This window comes from Maylandia zebra, linkage group LG8 (assembly GCF_041146795.1).
Source record: "Maylandia zebra isolate NMK-2024a linkage group LG8, Mzebra_GT3a, whole genome shotgun sequence".
NCBI classification, from domain to species: Eukaryota; Metazoa; Chordata; class Actinopteri; order Cichliformes; family Cichlidae; genus Maylandia; species Maylandia zebra.
The window spans coordinates 25,221,564-25,240,321 of NC_135174.1; the positions used below are offsets into that span (position 1 = coordinate 25,221,564).

At 40.0% G+C, this 18,758-nt stretch overlaps 1 protein-coding gene and 1 long non-coding RNA gene across 4 annotated transcripts in view; one reads left to right on the forward strand and one right to left on the reverse strand.

Annotated features, from left to right (window-relative positions):
* Positions 1–3,923: 3,923 nt before the first annotated feature.
* LOC143419894 (uncharacterized) lies at positions 3,924–5,259 on the reverse strand. The gene is made up of 3 exons (XR_013099918.1): positions 5,131–5,259; positions 4,266–4,392; positions 3,924–4,075 (listed from the first exon to the last, which is right to left on the reverse strand). It is a non-coding gene; the product is annotated as an uncharacterized LOC143419894 (long non-coding RNA).
* The window catches only part of dusp3a (dual specificity phosphatase 3a), a 39,352-nt gene continuing 25,770 nt past the window's right edge, over positions 5,177–18,758 (forward strand). For all 3 annotated transcript variants that reach the window (XR_013099917.1, XR_013099916.1, XM_004556786.5), the window contains exons 1-2: positions 5,177–5,544; positions 15,543–15,775. Coding sequence is in view for 1 of the 3 variants with exons in the window: in XM_004556786.5 (XP_004556843.2) it covers positions 5,360–5,544; positions 15,543–15,775 (418 nt within the window). In the remaining 2 variants the exon portion in view is untranslated. The remainder of the gene's footprint in view (positions 5,545–15,542; positions 15,776–18,758) is intronic.

Below are 18,758 nucleotides of genomic sequence, written 5' to 3' on the forward strand. Positions count from 1 at the left end.
CTAAAGCACTCACTTTAATGTTCAGATGTAATTCTGCTAGGTGACTTAGCGGTGACAGGAAACTGCATTGTAAACAAGTCAGACATATTCTCTGAAATAATTGGGGTGATGTGCATTTTGTTAAATCAAAGAAAACATAGATGAATAATTGACTGAGAAGCTTGTAATCAGCTGTGCTCAGCAAACATTTCCTCTCGAGTAATTTTAACTAAGTGAGATCAATCTTTTGTGGGCCACTGGCTGAACACGACTGAGTGCACCTGAATTGTTATGACTCATTAACCCACTTTAAAAAAATGAGTCATTCACCGTCGCCACCAAGAGGTTACGAAGAAGAACAGCTCGGACTGCCAAGGCTGTGGATTTAAGCCCTCCAACTCTGCTGCAAACCTACTGAAACACAACAGATCATTTTCCATGGATAATTTACTTTTCACTGGTGTGCACTGTGTGTAATTATTGTTTGGATAAACAGCCCCCTTTCTGTGCCTCTGAAAACCCCAGGTTCTTGTATTTAAGAGTGCTGCATTAATAGCAAAGTAGCTCCATCTTGTGGTTCTGTGTGACCATTTGAATCAACGCTGTGCTTCAGTACAGTGCAATAAAAATTATATCTTGGTCTATCAAACCAAATAGATTTGCTTATGTTTTTTCTTATTAACTTAAAATTCAGATCCTAAAATCACATACAGTTGAGCTGTTTCAGGTTTTGCTTCAATTAGAAGGGACACATACATTAATAGGAGCTAAATATAGTCACAGATAGCCCCCCAGGGCTGCACAAACAGGCTGTTAAAAGCTCATGCTGACATCTAGGGGTGTGCTGAGCTAATACTTCTGTTAAGATGTGTCAGACATATTCATTTGGAGGATGGTTCAAAATAGCTGAAGATGTTATTACACCAAGACAGTAACTTTTCTGATCATATTATAATGATGGACACAACCTGTGCCAATAAAAAACTTAAAATACGATAAAATCAAACACAAAACAACAGAAAAAAAATCTCCATCAGATTAGAAGTACATGAATGAGTTTAAATAAAACAGAATATATAGTAGATGTTTCTCTGTTAAACAGGTGTTTCATTCTACACGATTATTGCAGTTATGAAAGACTTCTTGTGTCTGTTCTTGTGGCAATGGAGCTGAATCATCCTGTTAGAATTAGTCCTAATTGTTATTATCCCACATATAACAACACAGAGCAGCCACGCCTTCAAATGCACTGAAGAAATGGTTTTTAAAGGTAAAAGGTACTAATGTTTACCATCTCTGCAGAGTTAATGCTGATGTAGAAGGGAGCCAGGTCTGCACTTATCAAACATTAAACAGAACGCAAGGATTATTTCTGAAGTTGAAGGTGATTTCTTTAGTTTTGAGTGTGTTCAGTGGGCTGTTTTCTCAACTCTAAGCTGACAATTTCGGGTCCAAACACTGTAGTATCCTGACCACATTTGATTATGGTATTGTTGGGGTGGGCAGCACTATACAGGAAGTGTTTTGAGGAAGACAGAAATCAGTTCAGTAGTGAGAATAAGCAAAATTATATTCACAAACAACAAAAAAATAAATAAATAAGTAGAGCATAAGAAACACTATTTCCACACTTTTCCAGTTTTGTGAGAGTTTGGACCACTTGAGTGTTCATAATTAGTAAGACTTTGACTTTTTGACATGGTTTCTTTCTTTCATTTTCATTTCAAAGGTGTGTTTGAGGGTTAATTCTTGCTTTTGGGGTTAAAGTTAGCAAACTAGGTTTGTGTTAGAGTTATGGTAAGGGCCTGTTGTAGAGTATAGGAGAGCCTGGTTTCATGGCAACACATGAAATGGTCTTTTTTTTTTTTTTTTTTTTGCCTGTCCCGTTTGGCTCTTTTGCCATCAGAATTGTTGTCTAAAGGCAAAGAAAGATGCCCAACGGATTTACTTTACCAAATTGACCATCCCAGCCTTGCCGTAATGGTCCATTTGATTCACCTTTTATTGTTCATTTTATTTTCACTTACTGAATACGGGACAGACTTGACTGGGGGAAAGAAGGGGAGAAAGAAAGAGGGAAAGAGAAACAGCTGAGAAGAGGGACGGGGGAGAAGGGCAAAAGACAAAAACCAACAGAATGAGCAGAAAAAAAAGAAGGAGAAAAAATACATATATCAATCACCTGGGTCACCTGCTGAGAAAGAAAAAAGAAAACAAGCAGAAGAGAACAAGAGTAATAGAATAAACAACATCACAATGATATATGGGAATATGACAGTAAATACTAAATATTAAACATTATTGTGCAGCACATAAGATCAACAGAACACAGTGTGCTTTGAGGTAGGAGCCAAAAAGGGTGTAGTTTGTGGGTGTGATCACCCGTGTGTACACCTGTGAGCATGGACGCGCTTGTTTTTTTTTTTTTTAAAGGTTCCTTCATGTAATGATCTGCTAGAGGGTGTGGGGGGGCCACAGCCCCGTCCTCCAGGGCATGAAGCAGGTATGGAGGAGATCAAAACTCCAGACATCCAGAGGCCCCCAGAACACAAGAGACCAAGGAAGACCAACAGAGGGGCAGCCGCGCCACTGTCCCAGAAAGAGCTGAGGAGAGTCCCAGATGAGGGCTCACTCAGCAGCCGCGGAGCAGAAGCCAGGGGGAGTTGCAATGACGCGCCCGTGAGCTCCGCCGGCAGCCAGCCGTGCCTGAGTGACCGAGCCCCAGGCCGAGAGGCCGGGGGCACCCCACCTCCGAAGTGGCCCGAGCGAGCCCCAGGCTCCAGGCCCCGATATGCGGCCGCCAAGGAGTGAGCCGGTGTGTACCTGGACGCCCATCCCCGGACACAAAGAACCACCAACGAACCGATGTCTGAGGGAGTCCGCCACTGGCAGGGGAAGTGGTGGTAGGGGGAGATAGGCCTCCAAACCTTGGAGGGCCTAAGATGTCCCCAGAGAGGTGGCGCCTGACACCCAACCTGACATATAGACACAGAAATACAGACACACACAGATACAAACATCCATCCCACCCTCATGCTCTCATATGCACTTACTCCACACTCAACCAACGTGGAGACAGACATAAAGAGACGCTGTACACACGATCACACTCCCCAAGCGTACTCTACAAACCGGGTCTAGGTACCCTTGCCCCTGGAGGGGGGAACTGCACCCAGACCCAGGTGGTGTTACCCTTTTCCCTGCGGTGGGGGGAGGCAGACCGCCCCGACTCCGCAGCAGCAGGGAGGCCCCACCCTCCAGACCGCAGTCGGACGGCCAACTCCTCCTCCTAGCCCCCCCGCTCCAGCAGGTCGCAGAGAATGGGGGTGAGAGAAGACTCCAAACCTCCCTCCACCCGCTCATTGTAGTGTTGATGCATGTGTGTTCTAAGGTGCATTTAAAACCCAGGAGGGCATGGAGCTACCTGCCAGAGAGCAGCAGGTAAGCGCATAGTCCCTCCTGCTAGCCCTCAATGTCTACGTGTATTTAAAATTGAGAGGTGGGCAACGACTTAAAATTGAGAGGTGGGCAACGACTGAGAGGTGGGCAACGACCGAGAGGTGGGCAACGACTAGAAATGGTCATTAAAAACAAAAATAATAACTAAAAATAATTACACAGTCACCGGGAAAGTGGACCTTTAAAAAGTCACAACCATTGTGTTTAACCCAATTCAGAATCTTTTTCTAATCCCAACCCTACCCAAGAAGATCCATGAAATGAGCCTCACTGCCCTCTGCCTCTTCTATGTGGATACTGACTACCTGTTTTAGGACGTTAATAGAAAAATATTTGGACCCTAAATTATATTCACATTTAGACTGTGTCCAGAAATCAATCATAAACTCATGTTAAGTATGGACAAGCGGTACTTGTAGTGCTTTGAAACTTGTTCAAAAAGGTTCTAAACTGATCTAGTTTTAGCATCTCACAAACCGTACTTGAAGGCAGCATCGTCTGCGCGTGCAACTACCATCATTCTCATATCCAGCTCCCGTCTGACCGCTGGCGGGGTGTGTCTCCTGGAGATAGCGGTGGCGAAATGAACCAGCGTCAAGTGAGCATCAAACAGACAATATTGTACCGGAACTTGAACCTGTATTGATGAAAATAAAAGTACTGGCTTGCCTTTAACTGTAATTAAACTTTTAAATAAATGAATTTGAACTGAAAGACATCGACAAATCTGCAGAGTGTGAGATCACAATTTAAACTAAACTTGTAAAAACTTAGATTTTTGTGCTACATGTGCATTAGAGTTCAGTACTTATTTAATAAGAACTCACATTTAATTGTTCTTTTCACTCGAAGGATGTGTTTGAGGCCATTGCTCTATGCAGGACAGTCAGTTGTTACTGCCGAGACAGTGAAGATACGGCTTGAATCACTGTCCCTGCCAACTGCAACCTCTTCCTTTGGAGTACAACAAGGGTTATTAAGAGATCCTCATATCTTATTCTTTGCAGAAGTACGTTTCAGGATTTAATACTGTTGCACAAAAAATAAAATGAAACTGAAACCCTACTGCAGATTCTTTCAGAAAAATAGAATCTTCCAAAACTCCCACTAATATTCAAAATGTCCTTTTTTCTACATAGTTCTGTCTCAGTAATCAGGGTTCCTTGTTTCTGAAAGGTAAAGGCCATAATGGGCTGCAACTATCTGTTGATCTCCCCACCCAAGAAAAATTACATTTTAAATGAAGAAAAAATAAAGTAAAAACAATAAACATAAAAATAACATTTAATACAATGAAATGAGACCCAAAACTGAAAAAATAAGGGGGGGGGTATATTGTCACCCCCCCCCCCCCCCCCAACTACATTTATAAGAAATATTAAGTCGCCTGAAAAAGAACAATAAAAACTAAAAGACCACAAAAGAAAGTGTAAAACTGAAGAAAGAAAAGCAAAAAAAAAACAAAACACAAGCAACGATCAAACTGAAATAAATCTATAAATAAGAAAAAATGAAGAAAAAAAAGATATTCAGTATGGGGTTATAATCTAAAATATATGCAATTGAAAAAATAACACAAGAAAATTAAACAATAACTTTCTAAATCTGGTATTTGATGTTGAAAAAATGCACTGAAAAAGTAAAGAACAAATCAGTTTTTAGGTTTTTCATTCAAAGACATGTATCTTTTACTTTGAAAGTGTGACCGGAAGTCCGTCTCAAAGCTGCTTCGCACTTGTCGCCGACGAAGTGTGAAGCTGTAGAGCTCGCGCCTCTTCAGACTCAGACACCTTGGAGACAAGAAGACAGCGCGAGCACGACTCACACGCGGACGTATAAAATGCTGTTGAACAACGAAACCAGTCTGACGAGTCGGGCTCTGGCTAAATTCTAACATTACTCTGCGAGCAGAAGAAGAGCCATGAAGAAACACCTGAGTCCTACGAAACAGCATCAACAGCCGCAGCCGCCACCACCGGCTGAAGTTCCAGCCTGCGAGGTGACCGTCCAGCAACTCAACGAGCTCCTGTCCGACGGCAACGGCTTTTACAGCCTACCGACACAGCACTTCAACGAGGTCTTTCCCAGGATATACATCGGTAACGCGTGAGTCATTCACCATTGAATCTAACACGTGATGCCGTTGTGACACTGAGAGACACTCCCTACACATACTCCGACCAGACGCGACCATGACAACGGTGTCGCATGTCGGTTAGCACGCGCGCACGAGCGGTGGTCCTCCGCTGTCATCATCATGGAGGAAGCGACAGGCGGTTGTTGACAACAGATAACCCCGAAATACTAGCCTGATTTCAGGGAGAAGTCATTAGCCAGACAGTTGATTAACAGATAACACTGCAATATCACGACTATCTGTCAATATATAATATTATTGTTATTATTGTTATTATTATTACAAATCTACGTGTGATCCTCTTTACCTTTAAAGCAGAGGAAACCAACGAATTCAGAACACGAAGGACGAAACTAAAGAGGTGTTTTTACTCAATGAACCCCTCTCTGTCATTAGTATCATTGCCATGTCTTCATCAAGCCGCTCCCCTTTCAGTCCCGCTGGGCTGCAGGAACACAGCAACCGTCACCACTCTTCCCCCACCCCCCATCTTTCATTTATTATATGAAAAGAAGAAAAACATTTTCTCTCAGAGCAAATTGTGGAAAAAAAGAGATGTGAATTCTTAGTCTAAATTGTGAAGATGCTCTTTAGACAGGAATAAACAGGAATCTAGTCAATTCATGTCATATATAAGTTAATTCAGCAGTGTCAAACACATTTTATCTCTTCCTATTAAAAAGGATTTCTTGCTCCCCACCATAACCAAGTGTTTGCTCATATGTCATTGTGTGATCTTTTGGAAACTCCTGCATATCTCTTTAGGCTGGCGCTATGTTAATAAAATTATATTGCATTAATTCCTTTGTTTACTTATAATGTTAACAAGTACACTCACCTAAGGCAAATGGAAACTGCAAATGACTGCAGCTAAGATACTAAAAGGAGGTCATGTGTCACATTCCTTGCAGAAAATGAATTCATATTTAATATTTTTCCTGCCAGGTAACTAATTAATCAGGTAATCTCCCATCTCTGTAAAGAAATGTGACGTATATATGTGTCTTTCTCACAAAACACAACACAAAATTATTTGCAAATACAAATCTGTGCATTAAATAGTTGATTGTAAACATCTATTGGAAAACGTCTAAGACTGAACACAGGCACAAACCAGACCAGTGCTTTCTTTGTGCATAATCAAATCATGGAACAAAGGTAATAGAATTAACTTAATAGCAGCAGTATGTTTTTTTTTTTTAAATTTATTTCTTCCTGTAAGAGATGCTGTGCACACACACACACACACAGACCCACACATGCAGCGTATATGGAGTATAATGTATATTTGTTTATTAAACAGGTCTGCAGCTGAACCATAAATCCATGGTTGTTTGTTGACTTGGTGCTATTGGCTTTGTAATGAACATGCTGACTGTTTAGGAATTTACTACCCAGTGTTCCAGTAAAGCCAGTTCAGATTGTGTATGAGATGTACTGTAAAATCTTCCCACTGAACCTAGAGATAAACAGAGACGGTCCTCGTCTCACTACTGGTATTGCTATTTTGGGCTTTTTCTTTGCCTGTAATAGCTCTTTTACAATACACGCATCGCAGCTCTGAACTTTTCCAGACCTTATTCGACACAGCTGCATGTGGGGCTGTTGAATTTACATTAATGTGTTTTAATCTGCCAGTTCTTTACTACAAATGTAAGTTATAGTCTGGTGAATTTAAAATGAATGCGTAGAAATCATCTATTTTATATCTTACATGCTCTATCCTAAGAGCTCCCTTGCCTAAACCATAGTATTTCCAGTAGTGATAAAGTGGACTGTCTCCTACTGTGTGCTGCATGTGAGAAAAAGCAATATCAGATAATATCCTGAACTGATTCTTGCCAGTTGCATATGCATAGTTTATGAATATTTTATGCACAAATCTGTGATTCCCCAATGTTTTCTTACCTGATTTGGTTGTTTGCATGCTGTGAGGCAGTTATTAATACTATAACATCTCCTGTGGCAAAATTTTAATTTATTTACCAATAAAGCATTGTTACCTAGCAAGAAGTTCCTGAGTTCAATTACACCACCAGGCCTGGGTCTTTCTCTGTGGAGTTTGCATGTTCTCCCCATGTTTGCTTGGGTTCTCTCCGGATACTCTGGCTTCCTCCCACAGTCCAAAGACATGTAGTTAGTGAGATTGGGTTAATTGGTAACTCTAAATTGCCCATAGGTGTGAATGTGAGTGCGAATGGTTGTCTCGCTATGTGTTAGCCCTGCAACATAGTGGTGACCTGTTCAGGGTGTACCCCGCCTCTTGCCCTAAGACAGCTGGGATAGGCTCCAGCCCCCTGTGACCCTGACAAGGATAAGCGGAAGAGGATGAATGGATGGATGGATGAATTAATTGGTTAGCACCATCAACAAGGAGGTCCTGGGTTTGAATCCACCTGAACAGAAAGCTGGAACCTTTCTGTGTAAGGTTTGCATGCTCTCCCTCTGCATGTGTGGATTTTCTCCAGTACCTCTGTAATTTGAAATTGGCTGTAGGCGTGAATTAGGGTTGGGCGATATGTAAAAAATTTTCCAACCGGCAATCGTCAGTCCAGTAATCGACAATGGGCAATATATTCGCGCATGCGCAGACTTGATGGGCGGAGCAATGTAATCATGGGGGGACTGATTTGCGCGTTTACAACACAGAAGAAGTCCAAACATGGACGAACTCATTTCCCAAAAAATTAGGGCTGTCAGCATTAAGGCGTTAATGCAGCATTAACGCGGCTATCACGATTAACGCAATCAATTTTTTTAACGTGCTCAACCCATCTGGAGCGCAGAACAAACAAACTTTGGACAAAATGCCCGAAATACGTTGACAGAGACATTTCAGAGATTCTGACTCAGTCTGCGCTCCAGATGTTAATTGTTAATTGCATTAGTCGTGATGACGGTGGGTTAACGCTGACCGCACTAAAAAAAATTATGAAGTCGCCAATTTGGGATTTCTTTGGCTTTAAACCAGATGAAAGAAGTAAACCTAAGGATCTAACCAAAGTGGAGTGCCGCTTGTGCAGACATACACTGTGAGCAAAGGACTCTAAACACGACTAACTTGCATGGACATGTACATGTCCGCCATCCGCCTGAGTATGCTAGGCTATCACCAGCTTCTGCAGGTCCATCAACAAGCATTTGGGTGCACTCTGAGGAGGGTGCATTTGCTTGAAGATAAAAGAGGGTGCTGTTAAAACAGCGCTACTATTTTTTTTCTGTTTGACTGCTTCTATTAGCGCCATCATTATTAGCAAAGTTACTCTTAAACACCTTACTGTTGTTACTCTTATTCCTCGACTGGTTGGTGAGTGGTTGCTGGCAGTCTCTAGGTGAAACTGGTCACAATAATGGTCCTTTGGTCATTACCAGATTGCCACAGTTTTGTGTAGTTTGCATGGAAAAGTGGGCTAATTTGCAAAAAACCTCTTTATGTGTTTAAAGTGTAATTTTGTTGCTATTAAAGAAACAAATTTAGTTTCTTTTGCATATATTTTGCTGTGTGGTAATGTATACCAGCTTTTACAGAGCAGCTCTTAATGCCACCTTTATGGATTTGTGGTAGAGAGAACAGATTCAGGGATGCCTCAAAGAAACTTGTGGGTTCAATCACTGCCAGTAGAGTGGTGGAGGAGCCGAGCCGGACAGAATACAAGCACATTACTGTAGCTCAGTGCTACAACACAATCAATCTGGATGTGCCAATCTGTCCGGCCAAGTCTCCAAACAAAGTGCTGGCAGACCTGCGCTCTGCTGAAGCTGATCAGAGAAAACTGTCAGCATGAAAGAGCGACTCTAAAGTGCTCTCAGCTTTATGACTTCTTTTGTCGAAGAGATTTTGATGTCTGATGAACAAACTAGGTTTGAGTTTTCGGTGGGGGGTAATTACTGAGCTATTTTATTTTAAAGCATATCTTAGAGCTTAGAAAAGCTTGATAGGACAGTGTAACATAATGTGATATTACACATATCTCAGGCAGGGAGAGCCGGTATTGATTGTTGATTAAAGGCTATGCCTTGTCCACAGTTTCCACCTCTGGGACCCAGTAATCCTCCCTGCTCATCTCATTAGTTGTACCTCGTTATAAATCAAATTATGTAGCTGGCCGGTAGAAATCCATTGGATGAAAACCAGTGCATCTATTAACACAAGACTAGCATGTGGTGCATCTCGCATACGCGTTTTTTACGGCGCTCGACTTAAATTAGAAAGAGATCTGTCCTTGAAAATGTTCATTAAACTTTCTTATCATAGGTACCCTCAGGAATTGGACCCATTAACCATTTTTAGGCTTTGATATACAGTTGCCTGTCAGATTTTAATTTTTTTAGGTCAAGACACAGTTTCATTTACATAATAACTGTTCATTTAAGATATACAGTAGTCACTCATGCTGACATTTGTTGGGAAAATGTACAGCATTGCTTTCCCTTCTTTATTTTCATTTAATAGAAAAATCAGGGATACTTATACAGCTGCCAAAAAACATCCCATTTTCGTACTCTGTAAGGATTTAACATTTTCAACAGACCATTAAATTGTAAGTTCATATTTTTTTTGTACATACATACATTCGCTCATTGTGCATCACTTTAAAGCTCACAGCTAGTCGCTTGGTTTCCTACTTAACCCTCTAACTTATTTATTACCTGTTCATTTGTCAATTAACAGTATTCCTCACTCTCATTGGTAGTTGCATTCAATTCTCAGATTCCGCCCACTTCACAATCACAAGAAATTATTTTGCCTGTAGTTACCTGCCAATTGCCCATTAATACAAGTTTTCTTAGTCTTTGAACTCAACTGGAGTGACAGTTCTTTCCTACGTTGGTGTTTTGACCACACATCTGCATTTGTTGAGTCTTTCTGCTGATTTATTCAGTTCTTTCACTTAAAATAATGTATACAGCAGACACTCAGTAAAAGTTTAAAGTCACTAATTCAATAAACAAGATGTTGACTAGAGCAGCACTTGTGTTTATTGAACTAGTCAATGTTTGCATCCATAAATGGATTATGAGTCTACTTTGCCAGCTTGCAATGTTTTCAGTTCAGTTGTAGTCAGCACTCTTAAACCACGGTGTGCAGCTTAGGGACTTAAGGTGTGGTTGTTTGCTTTGAGAAACGCTCTGGCTCTTTGTGAAGCTGGTCTTTAATAATGGATGTGTTGGGACTGCAGATCCCAGGGTAAGGAGGCCGGGACAGGCCCGGCAAATAGGAAGGAAGCCATCGGCTGTGAACCCAGTTGAACCTACTGTGCCTCTGCATTGTGTTGTGTAGAAGTACAGTATAGGCCTTTACACACTACTACCCTTTACACACAAAGAGATACGCATGCCTACGCTTTACTTGCTTCACTTTTTTTTGCATTGAAGTGCTCATAGTGTGCATGCATATTGAATCATTTATGAGCACTAGCTTAGTCTAAATATACACAGACTTTTTGTGAATGAAATGAAGATATTATTAATGTGTAGCCTGGATTTCTGAATCTCTGCCCTGTAGCTACGATGCTAGCAGACAGGCTGCTTCATCCCTCCTCCTTTGGTTGCAAAGTAACATTGTAGCAGAATTTCTTGTTAGGTATTGGGTTTTGCAGCCTCCACCTCTAGGGAGCTGCCCAGGGTCACCTCACCTTGCCTCCAGGCTCACGTTGACGTTAAGCCTGTATAGTAAAGCTTTGTCAGAGTGAACGATTTACAGATTCGTGAAAATGGTTTTAAAATAAAAAACAATACATATATAAACTTATATCATGAATAGTATTTGTAAGGCAGGCTACGAGGTCATTATTGATCTTAATTAAATGATCTTGATAAAACTGTCACTCTTGTCCTATTTTGGGGTGACCGTGGCTCAGGGGGGTTGGGAAGCGTATCTGTAACCGGAAGGTCGCCGGCTCGATCCCCGGGCTCTCTGTCCTGGTCGTTGTGTCCTTGGGCAAGACACTTTACCCTATCGCCTATGGTGTTGGCCAGAGGGGCCGATGGCGCGATATGGCAGCCTCGCTTCTGTCAGTCTGCCCCAGGGCAGCTGTGGCTACAACTGTAGCTTGCCTCCACCAGTGTGTGAATGTGAGAGTGAATGAATAGTGGCATTGTAAAGCGCTTTGGGTTCCTTGAAAAGCGCTATATAAATCCAATCCATTATTATTTGCTATGGATCCCTCACTTTTCTATGTGTTATACATAAAGTACACCCCTTTCCTTTACAGTGTCAATTTCACCTCTTTCTAGAAGCACCTAAAAACATGCTTGCTGTTTAGTTCAGCTCCAGATGAGATAACTAAATGAGAGAATTCAATTAACAAGCTATGTCTAAAATCATAATGAGAAAACTTTATTGTCCATTGCAGTGTAGTAGAAATATGTCTTAAGCATAAGTGTATGCAAATAAAACTGCAGATATATGAACAAAAAACTTTATAAACAACACATACCAAGGCAGAATTATTACTCACAAAGTTTAATCTGTGGAGAATTGACTGGTGCCTTTATTTCTGGATTTCTCAGAGTCTCTCACCCATTTTCACTCCATTGTCACTGTGCAGATTTCCTAAGGCACGCGAGCTTCCACCTGGGGCTTTCTTCGCCCCCCATCTGTAACTCCAGACATTTAGTGATGGCAGCAGGCTGGCAGGCTGTGTTTATAGCCATAAAAACACCACAATGTCAAGAACCACCTCTTTTTTTCCTTTTATTTGTTTTTAATTTTATTTGCATTTAAAAATAAGGTCAGGGTAAATGAAATTCAAGAACTGCATCAGGCTTATTAAGTTAATGATTATTCATGTCAAATTATCACCATAATATCAAACAAAGTAATCTTTAGCAGACTTATGACCAATGAAAAATTATGTCTGGCCTCCAAAACAGCTCACACTAATTTCAAAGTATATTTGATATTATTTGTGGTAGTCTTCATGTTCCTCCAGGTAATTTCCTGTTTTACTTTGAAGTTTAGTTGTTTAGATGTGCCTTATTTTGGTTTTAATTCATGCATTTGTTCTTTTCCCTCTTTTGTGATTGTCATTACTTTCACCTGTTTGATTGCATCCACCTGTGTCCTGTTCCCACCTGTCTCTTAACATCATTCACCCTTGTGTACTTTTATAAACCTGGCTTTCCCTTTAACTTTGCCACATTTTCTTCCGGCTTCCTGTACCTATTTTTTGGACTTCTTTTTAGCTGTTGGACTTTCTGTATTTTTAGATTCTTGTATTAACTACTTTTTTCTCTTTTTGTTTTTTTTCGCTACCCCGTGCCATGCACTTGAGTCCAAAATCAAAACTTCCTTAACACAAAAATTTCTCTAAGAATCAGTGACATTGCATAAATACTTATACTGTAGCTGCAGTGTTTGTCCAGATGCTTACCAAAGCTTTGGTGTTATCAGTTCTCCTCATGTCCCATGCCTAGCTGTGATCTTGTTAGATCAGCTGCTCTCAATGCCAGCTAACATACGCTCATGGCTCAGCTGATAGGTTTCATTGCATCCCATTGACAAATCTAACATAAGATGTGCTATTTGCACTGCTTTGCTATGCCCATAGGTGCTGGTTCTTCTGCAAGCTACTTTGAAACCCACCTCCAACCACTCATCACTAAATCACCAAATACAAATGACTGCAGATAGAAATAGCAGTCATCTTATAAATATAGTAATCTTTAATGAAATATATTTTGCTTGCATCATAACTTTGCCATATCATTGTACAACAGCTTTTATATACTTCCAGTTTTCTTCTCCATTTCTATTTCTTTCTTCTATTTTTTGTGTTTTCGATTATGTGCAATTTCTTTTGTTTTAAAAAATTATGTGCAATTAGTGGCACTAAATGTACCATAAACTTGGAATACAACTTATAACCTAAATACGCAAGGAGGTTTTTTGTTCAGAATCAATGGGCAGTGCCTTTGGCCAGGTTGGATGTGGATGCAGGCATTGGGCCAGGCAGGCTGGAGCAGCCAGAAGCTTGTACTGCTTTGTTATGGTTTGTTAGCTGTGTGGGACTGTTTGCTTTGTATGGGTCTAATGTGCAATAACGCAGCTCTAAAAGGGGATGTGTATTAGAGCAGGAGGTAAGCAGAAACAGATTCATTGTTTCCTGGAAGTAGGGTGAATGATGATGGAGGTGAAAATACTGGAGCAGAGCTGTCTGAGAATAGAGAGATTGTTCTTTTTGTCTGTTGTCCTACAAAAAATAAAATAAAAAAGACAAATACATCAGAGTCTGCAGACTGAAAAATGGACACCTTTATAGGTCCTCAGCAGTTTCAAATGGTGCCCATTAGAGCTGGATTGGACTGGTTGGTGAAGAGGGTAGTACACACTGCTGTATGAAAACCAACCATTACTGAGAAAAAAGACTTTTTGGGGGGGACTATAATCGAACTCACAATGGCTGATGCTTTAGACACTCAAATAGCCAAATTTTCTTATTTTTCTTATTTTCAGCACAGTACAACAAGCTGTGCTTATGTGTTACAGACATAGGAGTAATGCTTACTGACAATGAACCTCTACTTAGATATTCAAGAGAAATAAATAAAATAAATGATCTAAATGATTCCAATATTCATTCAATTAAAACATTTCAGATATATTAATCGTACTAGAGCGCTTCATGCGCCCCACAGGATGTAGGCAGTATTTTAACAGACACCCAAGGATGTTTAGCAGTTTGTTTTTTTTTATCCATCACCTTGACTTCACTTTGTTTTAAACTGCTCAGTAGCTAGCCCAAGCCTAACACTGGTTTACATTACACTGACCAGGTCACTGTTGTGGTGATTACCTGAGAGTCTCATTCTGTAGTGTGGACTGCAGCTGGTAACAGGAGTCCTTGTTGTGATTCTGTAGGAAATCCTGAAATAAATGCGGTTATTTTTCAAAAACAATTATTCCAAACCTTCAAAATGTAGTGCAAGTCTGGCCACACAGTTTACGTTAGCTAGATGAATATATAGGGTAACTGAAACTGTGTTACTTTAGTGTTTAATGAGCACATGTGCTACCGTTAACATGAATGATGGCATGTTAGTGAATTGTATTACATTATTAAATTAAATTTTTTAATTTTATTTTAAATTTATCACTGCATATTTGTTTTTCTTTTCTCACTTCTACCATCTGTAACCTTTGAAGCACTTTAACCCTATAATGCCCGTTGTATCATATTTGATATGAGTTTCTGAGACCTCTAGCTCATCAACATGATCAATACTTGACATAATTTCAAAATGTTATAGACAAAACTAAAATTAACACTGTTGTTAACAAAAAGTTGCAAAAAATGCCCAATGTATTCTATGCGATACAGAAAATATATAATAAATATACAATAAAAATATATCATACACAACATGATATAGCAAAATAAATTGTGGATTTTGTTATAAGGGTTAATAAACATCTCAGTTCCAAAAAAATCTGAATTTTCTGGCTAGTTTTTTGAAGGGTTGGGTCTTTCAGGGTTAAACTGGAAAAAAAGTTGCTGAGCGATTATAGGTTTGATTGATATTTGTAATTAGACCTCGAGTCATGAGAACTCTACTTTGGAAATAAGTTGAGACAAAAGGCACTTTAATGTGACTTTTGTTTGAAAAATCAGTACGAGGGAGCTGCTTTTGTCTCCCAGCAGATACTCAGTATTTGGCTGTTCATCAACAGATGCAGCGAAACACTGTGTGCTGCATGTGGTGTTATTGCGACCTGTTTGTCAAAATACCACTTTAAAAAAAAATTGTGCTGACACACTGCTTTGCTGTATCTGTCAGGTGCTGTTAGTACTGTTATTTGTCTCAGATGTCTTGTTCTGTGTCTGCACATTCATCATTTTATTTCAATTTCAGAGGCTCTGTGAGTTTAGTCCAGTGCCTCTAAATTGAAATTAAATTGTAGACTGGTAAGCATATTTGATCAGTTTTTTCATCTCTGATCATTAACCTCTTCTCGCCTTTGCAGGTTTGTCGCTCAGAATACAATGCGTCTGCAGAAACTTGGTGTGACACACGTCTTAAATGTAGCAGAGGGCACCTCCTTCATGCATGTCAACACCAGTGCGGATTTCTACGCTGGCACGGGCATCACCTATCATGGCATCCAGGCCAATGACACAGAGCAGTTCGACCTCAGTGCCTTCTTTGAGGAAGGGGCTGATTTTATCGACAAGGCCCTAGCGCACAATAATGGCAAAGGTGGGGTTATTTTGTCGTTTATGTTTTATCTATTGGACTAAGGAGGTAAATGTTAACTCTTGAAATACATGTATTCATTTTTAGTAGAATATTAAAATAATGGCCACCAAACTTTTGTGTGCAAGTGATCTACCACTTAGCAACAAGTGTACAAAGTGGTAGGACATCCTAACACTTTGCACATATAACGTTGTTGACATTTTTTGCTTGATTTGTAAATGGGGGGGGGAAAAAAAGAAGGACAGACTGTGGGATGTTTTTCTTACTTACGCTTATGTGCATTAAACTGTGGACTACAAGCTGTCCAGAGACCAAAGAACTTCCCGTTACAGTCTTGTGTAGCAAAGAAAAGCACCAAATTCTGTTAAATAGCTGTTTGCCAAATTTGTAGTCGGTTTCTTGAGAAAGCACAAAAATAATACATCATTTCTACATTCTTCAGACTATTTTTATTTAGTGAGGTCCTAAAAAGCTGTTCAGGAGCCATAACTAGAGATAACACCCACTCGATGTTTGAAAAAGCCCATTGTTTTCCCTCTATTGACTATATATGGTGCTAGGAAGTCTGTATGCTTATATATGCACAGGTAGAGAATATATTGATTGACTATATTACATTACATCAGTATTAGTATGTGTTAGTACCCCACAACTTGGGTAAAACTAGCACCTAAATATATCCAGCACTTCAAAGAAATGTATCCCTTATGCTGGATATTTATATTTATTTAACAAATGGGAGCACTATGCCTTTCTTACTTCAATAGCTCACACTTAAAAGTAATTTGCTCCAAAAGTTGAGACATGAAAACAAGTTCCTCTTGTTGTTTGTCTAACAAGATCCAGTCTTAGCTCCAGTCTTAGTACTCCTCATTGTTGTGGATCTTAAAGCAACAACAGGAGATAATCACAGTGGCCCTGAACACCTCTCGCTAAATCTGACACACTCATGAGTCCTGCTCCATATTCCATTACCCGATCACATCCCTGCACATCAGCATCGTCACAATGTTTGATGTGTAGCACACCTGTAAGATGTTAAACGGGTGCTGTAATACTTTGGGACTGTGTAAAAGAACAGAACAAGTACTGCAGTAAAAAGTTGTAAGAAAGGGGAAGATTCAGAAATCACTAGGGAACTGAGTCTTGACTTTCATACAACTTCTAGGTCAGGCATACTATACACCATTTCAGGTGTGCAAACTTTGAATTTTGAATAGTACGAATCAAAAAGCAGCTGTTTCAAATCTGAAACCTAGCATCTTAATTCCCCGAATGTTTTTTGTCACTACAGTGCTGTGGTAAATCAAGAATGAAGAGCTCCTGTGGAGAAGAGCGCATAAGAGATTTAGCATGCCTCATCTCTGCTTGGTGGTTTTGCCGCAGTTTGACATTTGTGCATTGTGCCACATTAAGTGTGACATTTTGTGACCCTCAGCTGTAAGCTTGGAAAAGGTCCAAGGTCCAGGATTTTAATGAGGAACTGCACTAATGCATTGCTCCTGTGAGTTTTCCATAATGAAGACACAAGGTTACAGTGTGCAGATCTGTGTATTTTCCTCCAATCAACAGAAAACCAACACATTAAAACTGCAATGATAAAAAGTAATTTAACGGCATCAACTGTGGTGATATGGAGAAATGGTTGGATTCATGATCTAGAATTAAAGTATGATAGATAATAATTTATGCTGGAATGTATATTTCAGACAAAATTTATATTTTTTAAATTAATTATTAATTTATTATTTATAGTTATTTAGCTTGACAAATTGAGGGCATGCAGGGGGTGGAGGGTGCTGCTCCGTCTGCGTAAGCAGCCATTGAGACTGTATCGGACATGCCTCCTTGCTTTGATTAGTTGTTTTTAATTTGGGTGTGGTAGTTTCTTGCAGATCACGTTTGAAGCACTGAGAGGAGCCTTAAGAGCCTGATGCTTTTTTTTTCAGTGGCTCATGCAATGCAATGAAAATGTGTTGCTGCACCGAGCAAGTGGCAGGACATAGTTTAGGAGCTTTTTTTGAACGCCATAGTTCAACAAATTTGGAGTGTGTTGCCAATAAAAAGGAGGCATCCTGCTGGAAAAACTTTTAAAAATTCTGCCTAATCGTTCTGTCCTCTGCAGCTCCATCAAACAGTACGCTGAACCTTTAAGGTCAAAATGATGGAATGAATACATGCCCATACTTTTGCACCATGCATGAATCAAGTGCCTGGATCCAGAAGGTTAGCTCAATCTGAATTCGTTTATATTTTCCTAAGAGCATCGGGATGAGTTTTTCTCATTTTAGTTAGATTTTTGAAGATATGCAAAATGTGGAAGTTTCTTCCCACGTCAAAATTCCTAGCTCCTGATATGATTTCAGATAAACTCCAGGAGTTGATCATTTCTTATTTGGGCCCTGAGAAATTGGTAGGCACATTTTTCCATAGAGCTGAGCATTGTCACTACAAACATAAAATTACTCTCATAAGTGGTGGAGGCATGCGTGGGTTAATATACTGTGCATGTCCTCGTGGGGAACATGCACAGTTCCCCATGAGGAGCATTAACGTAAATATTTTTTTAATGTTGTAGTGAAGGGAACATGATTAGAAAACTGTTTAAATATTTTGTAATTAAATCGTATGTTGTTTCTGTAGATCCAGTGCCAACTGTCAATATGGTGGATGAATAGTATACAAATAGACAAAGAATGGGAGAAAGGGTCAGTCAGGGGGTGTAAAGTGTACATAGCTGTGCCAGTGCTGCAGTTCGGACTGGATGCTAATGCTGCTAGCTTGGTCTACAGGAGGACCGCAGCATTGAGAGAACGATGCTGACTGCACCCACTGACAACTCCTGTTGAGGAAAAGAGTGCCCAACAGTGGATAGAATTTAATGTTTTTCCAACAAATGCAGATAAGACTATTAAGTCTAATAAAACAATAAAATACAAGACACAGTAAAGACTGAGGGATATTGGAGCTGGACAGTGATGGA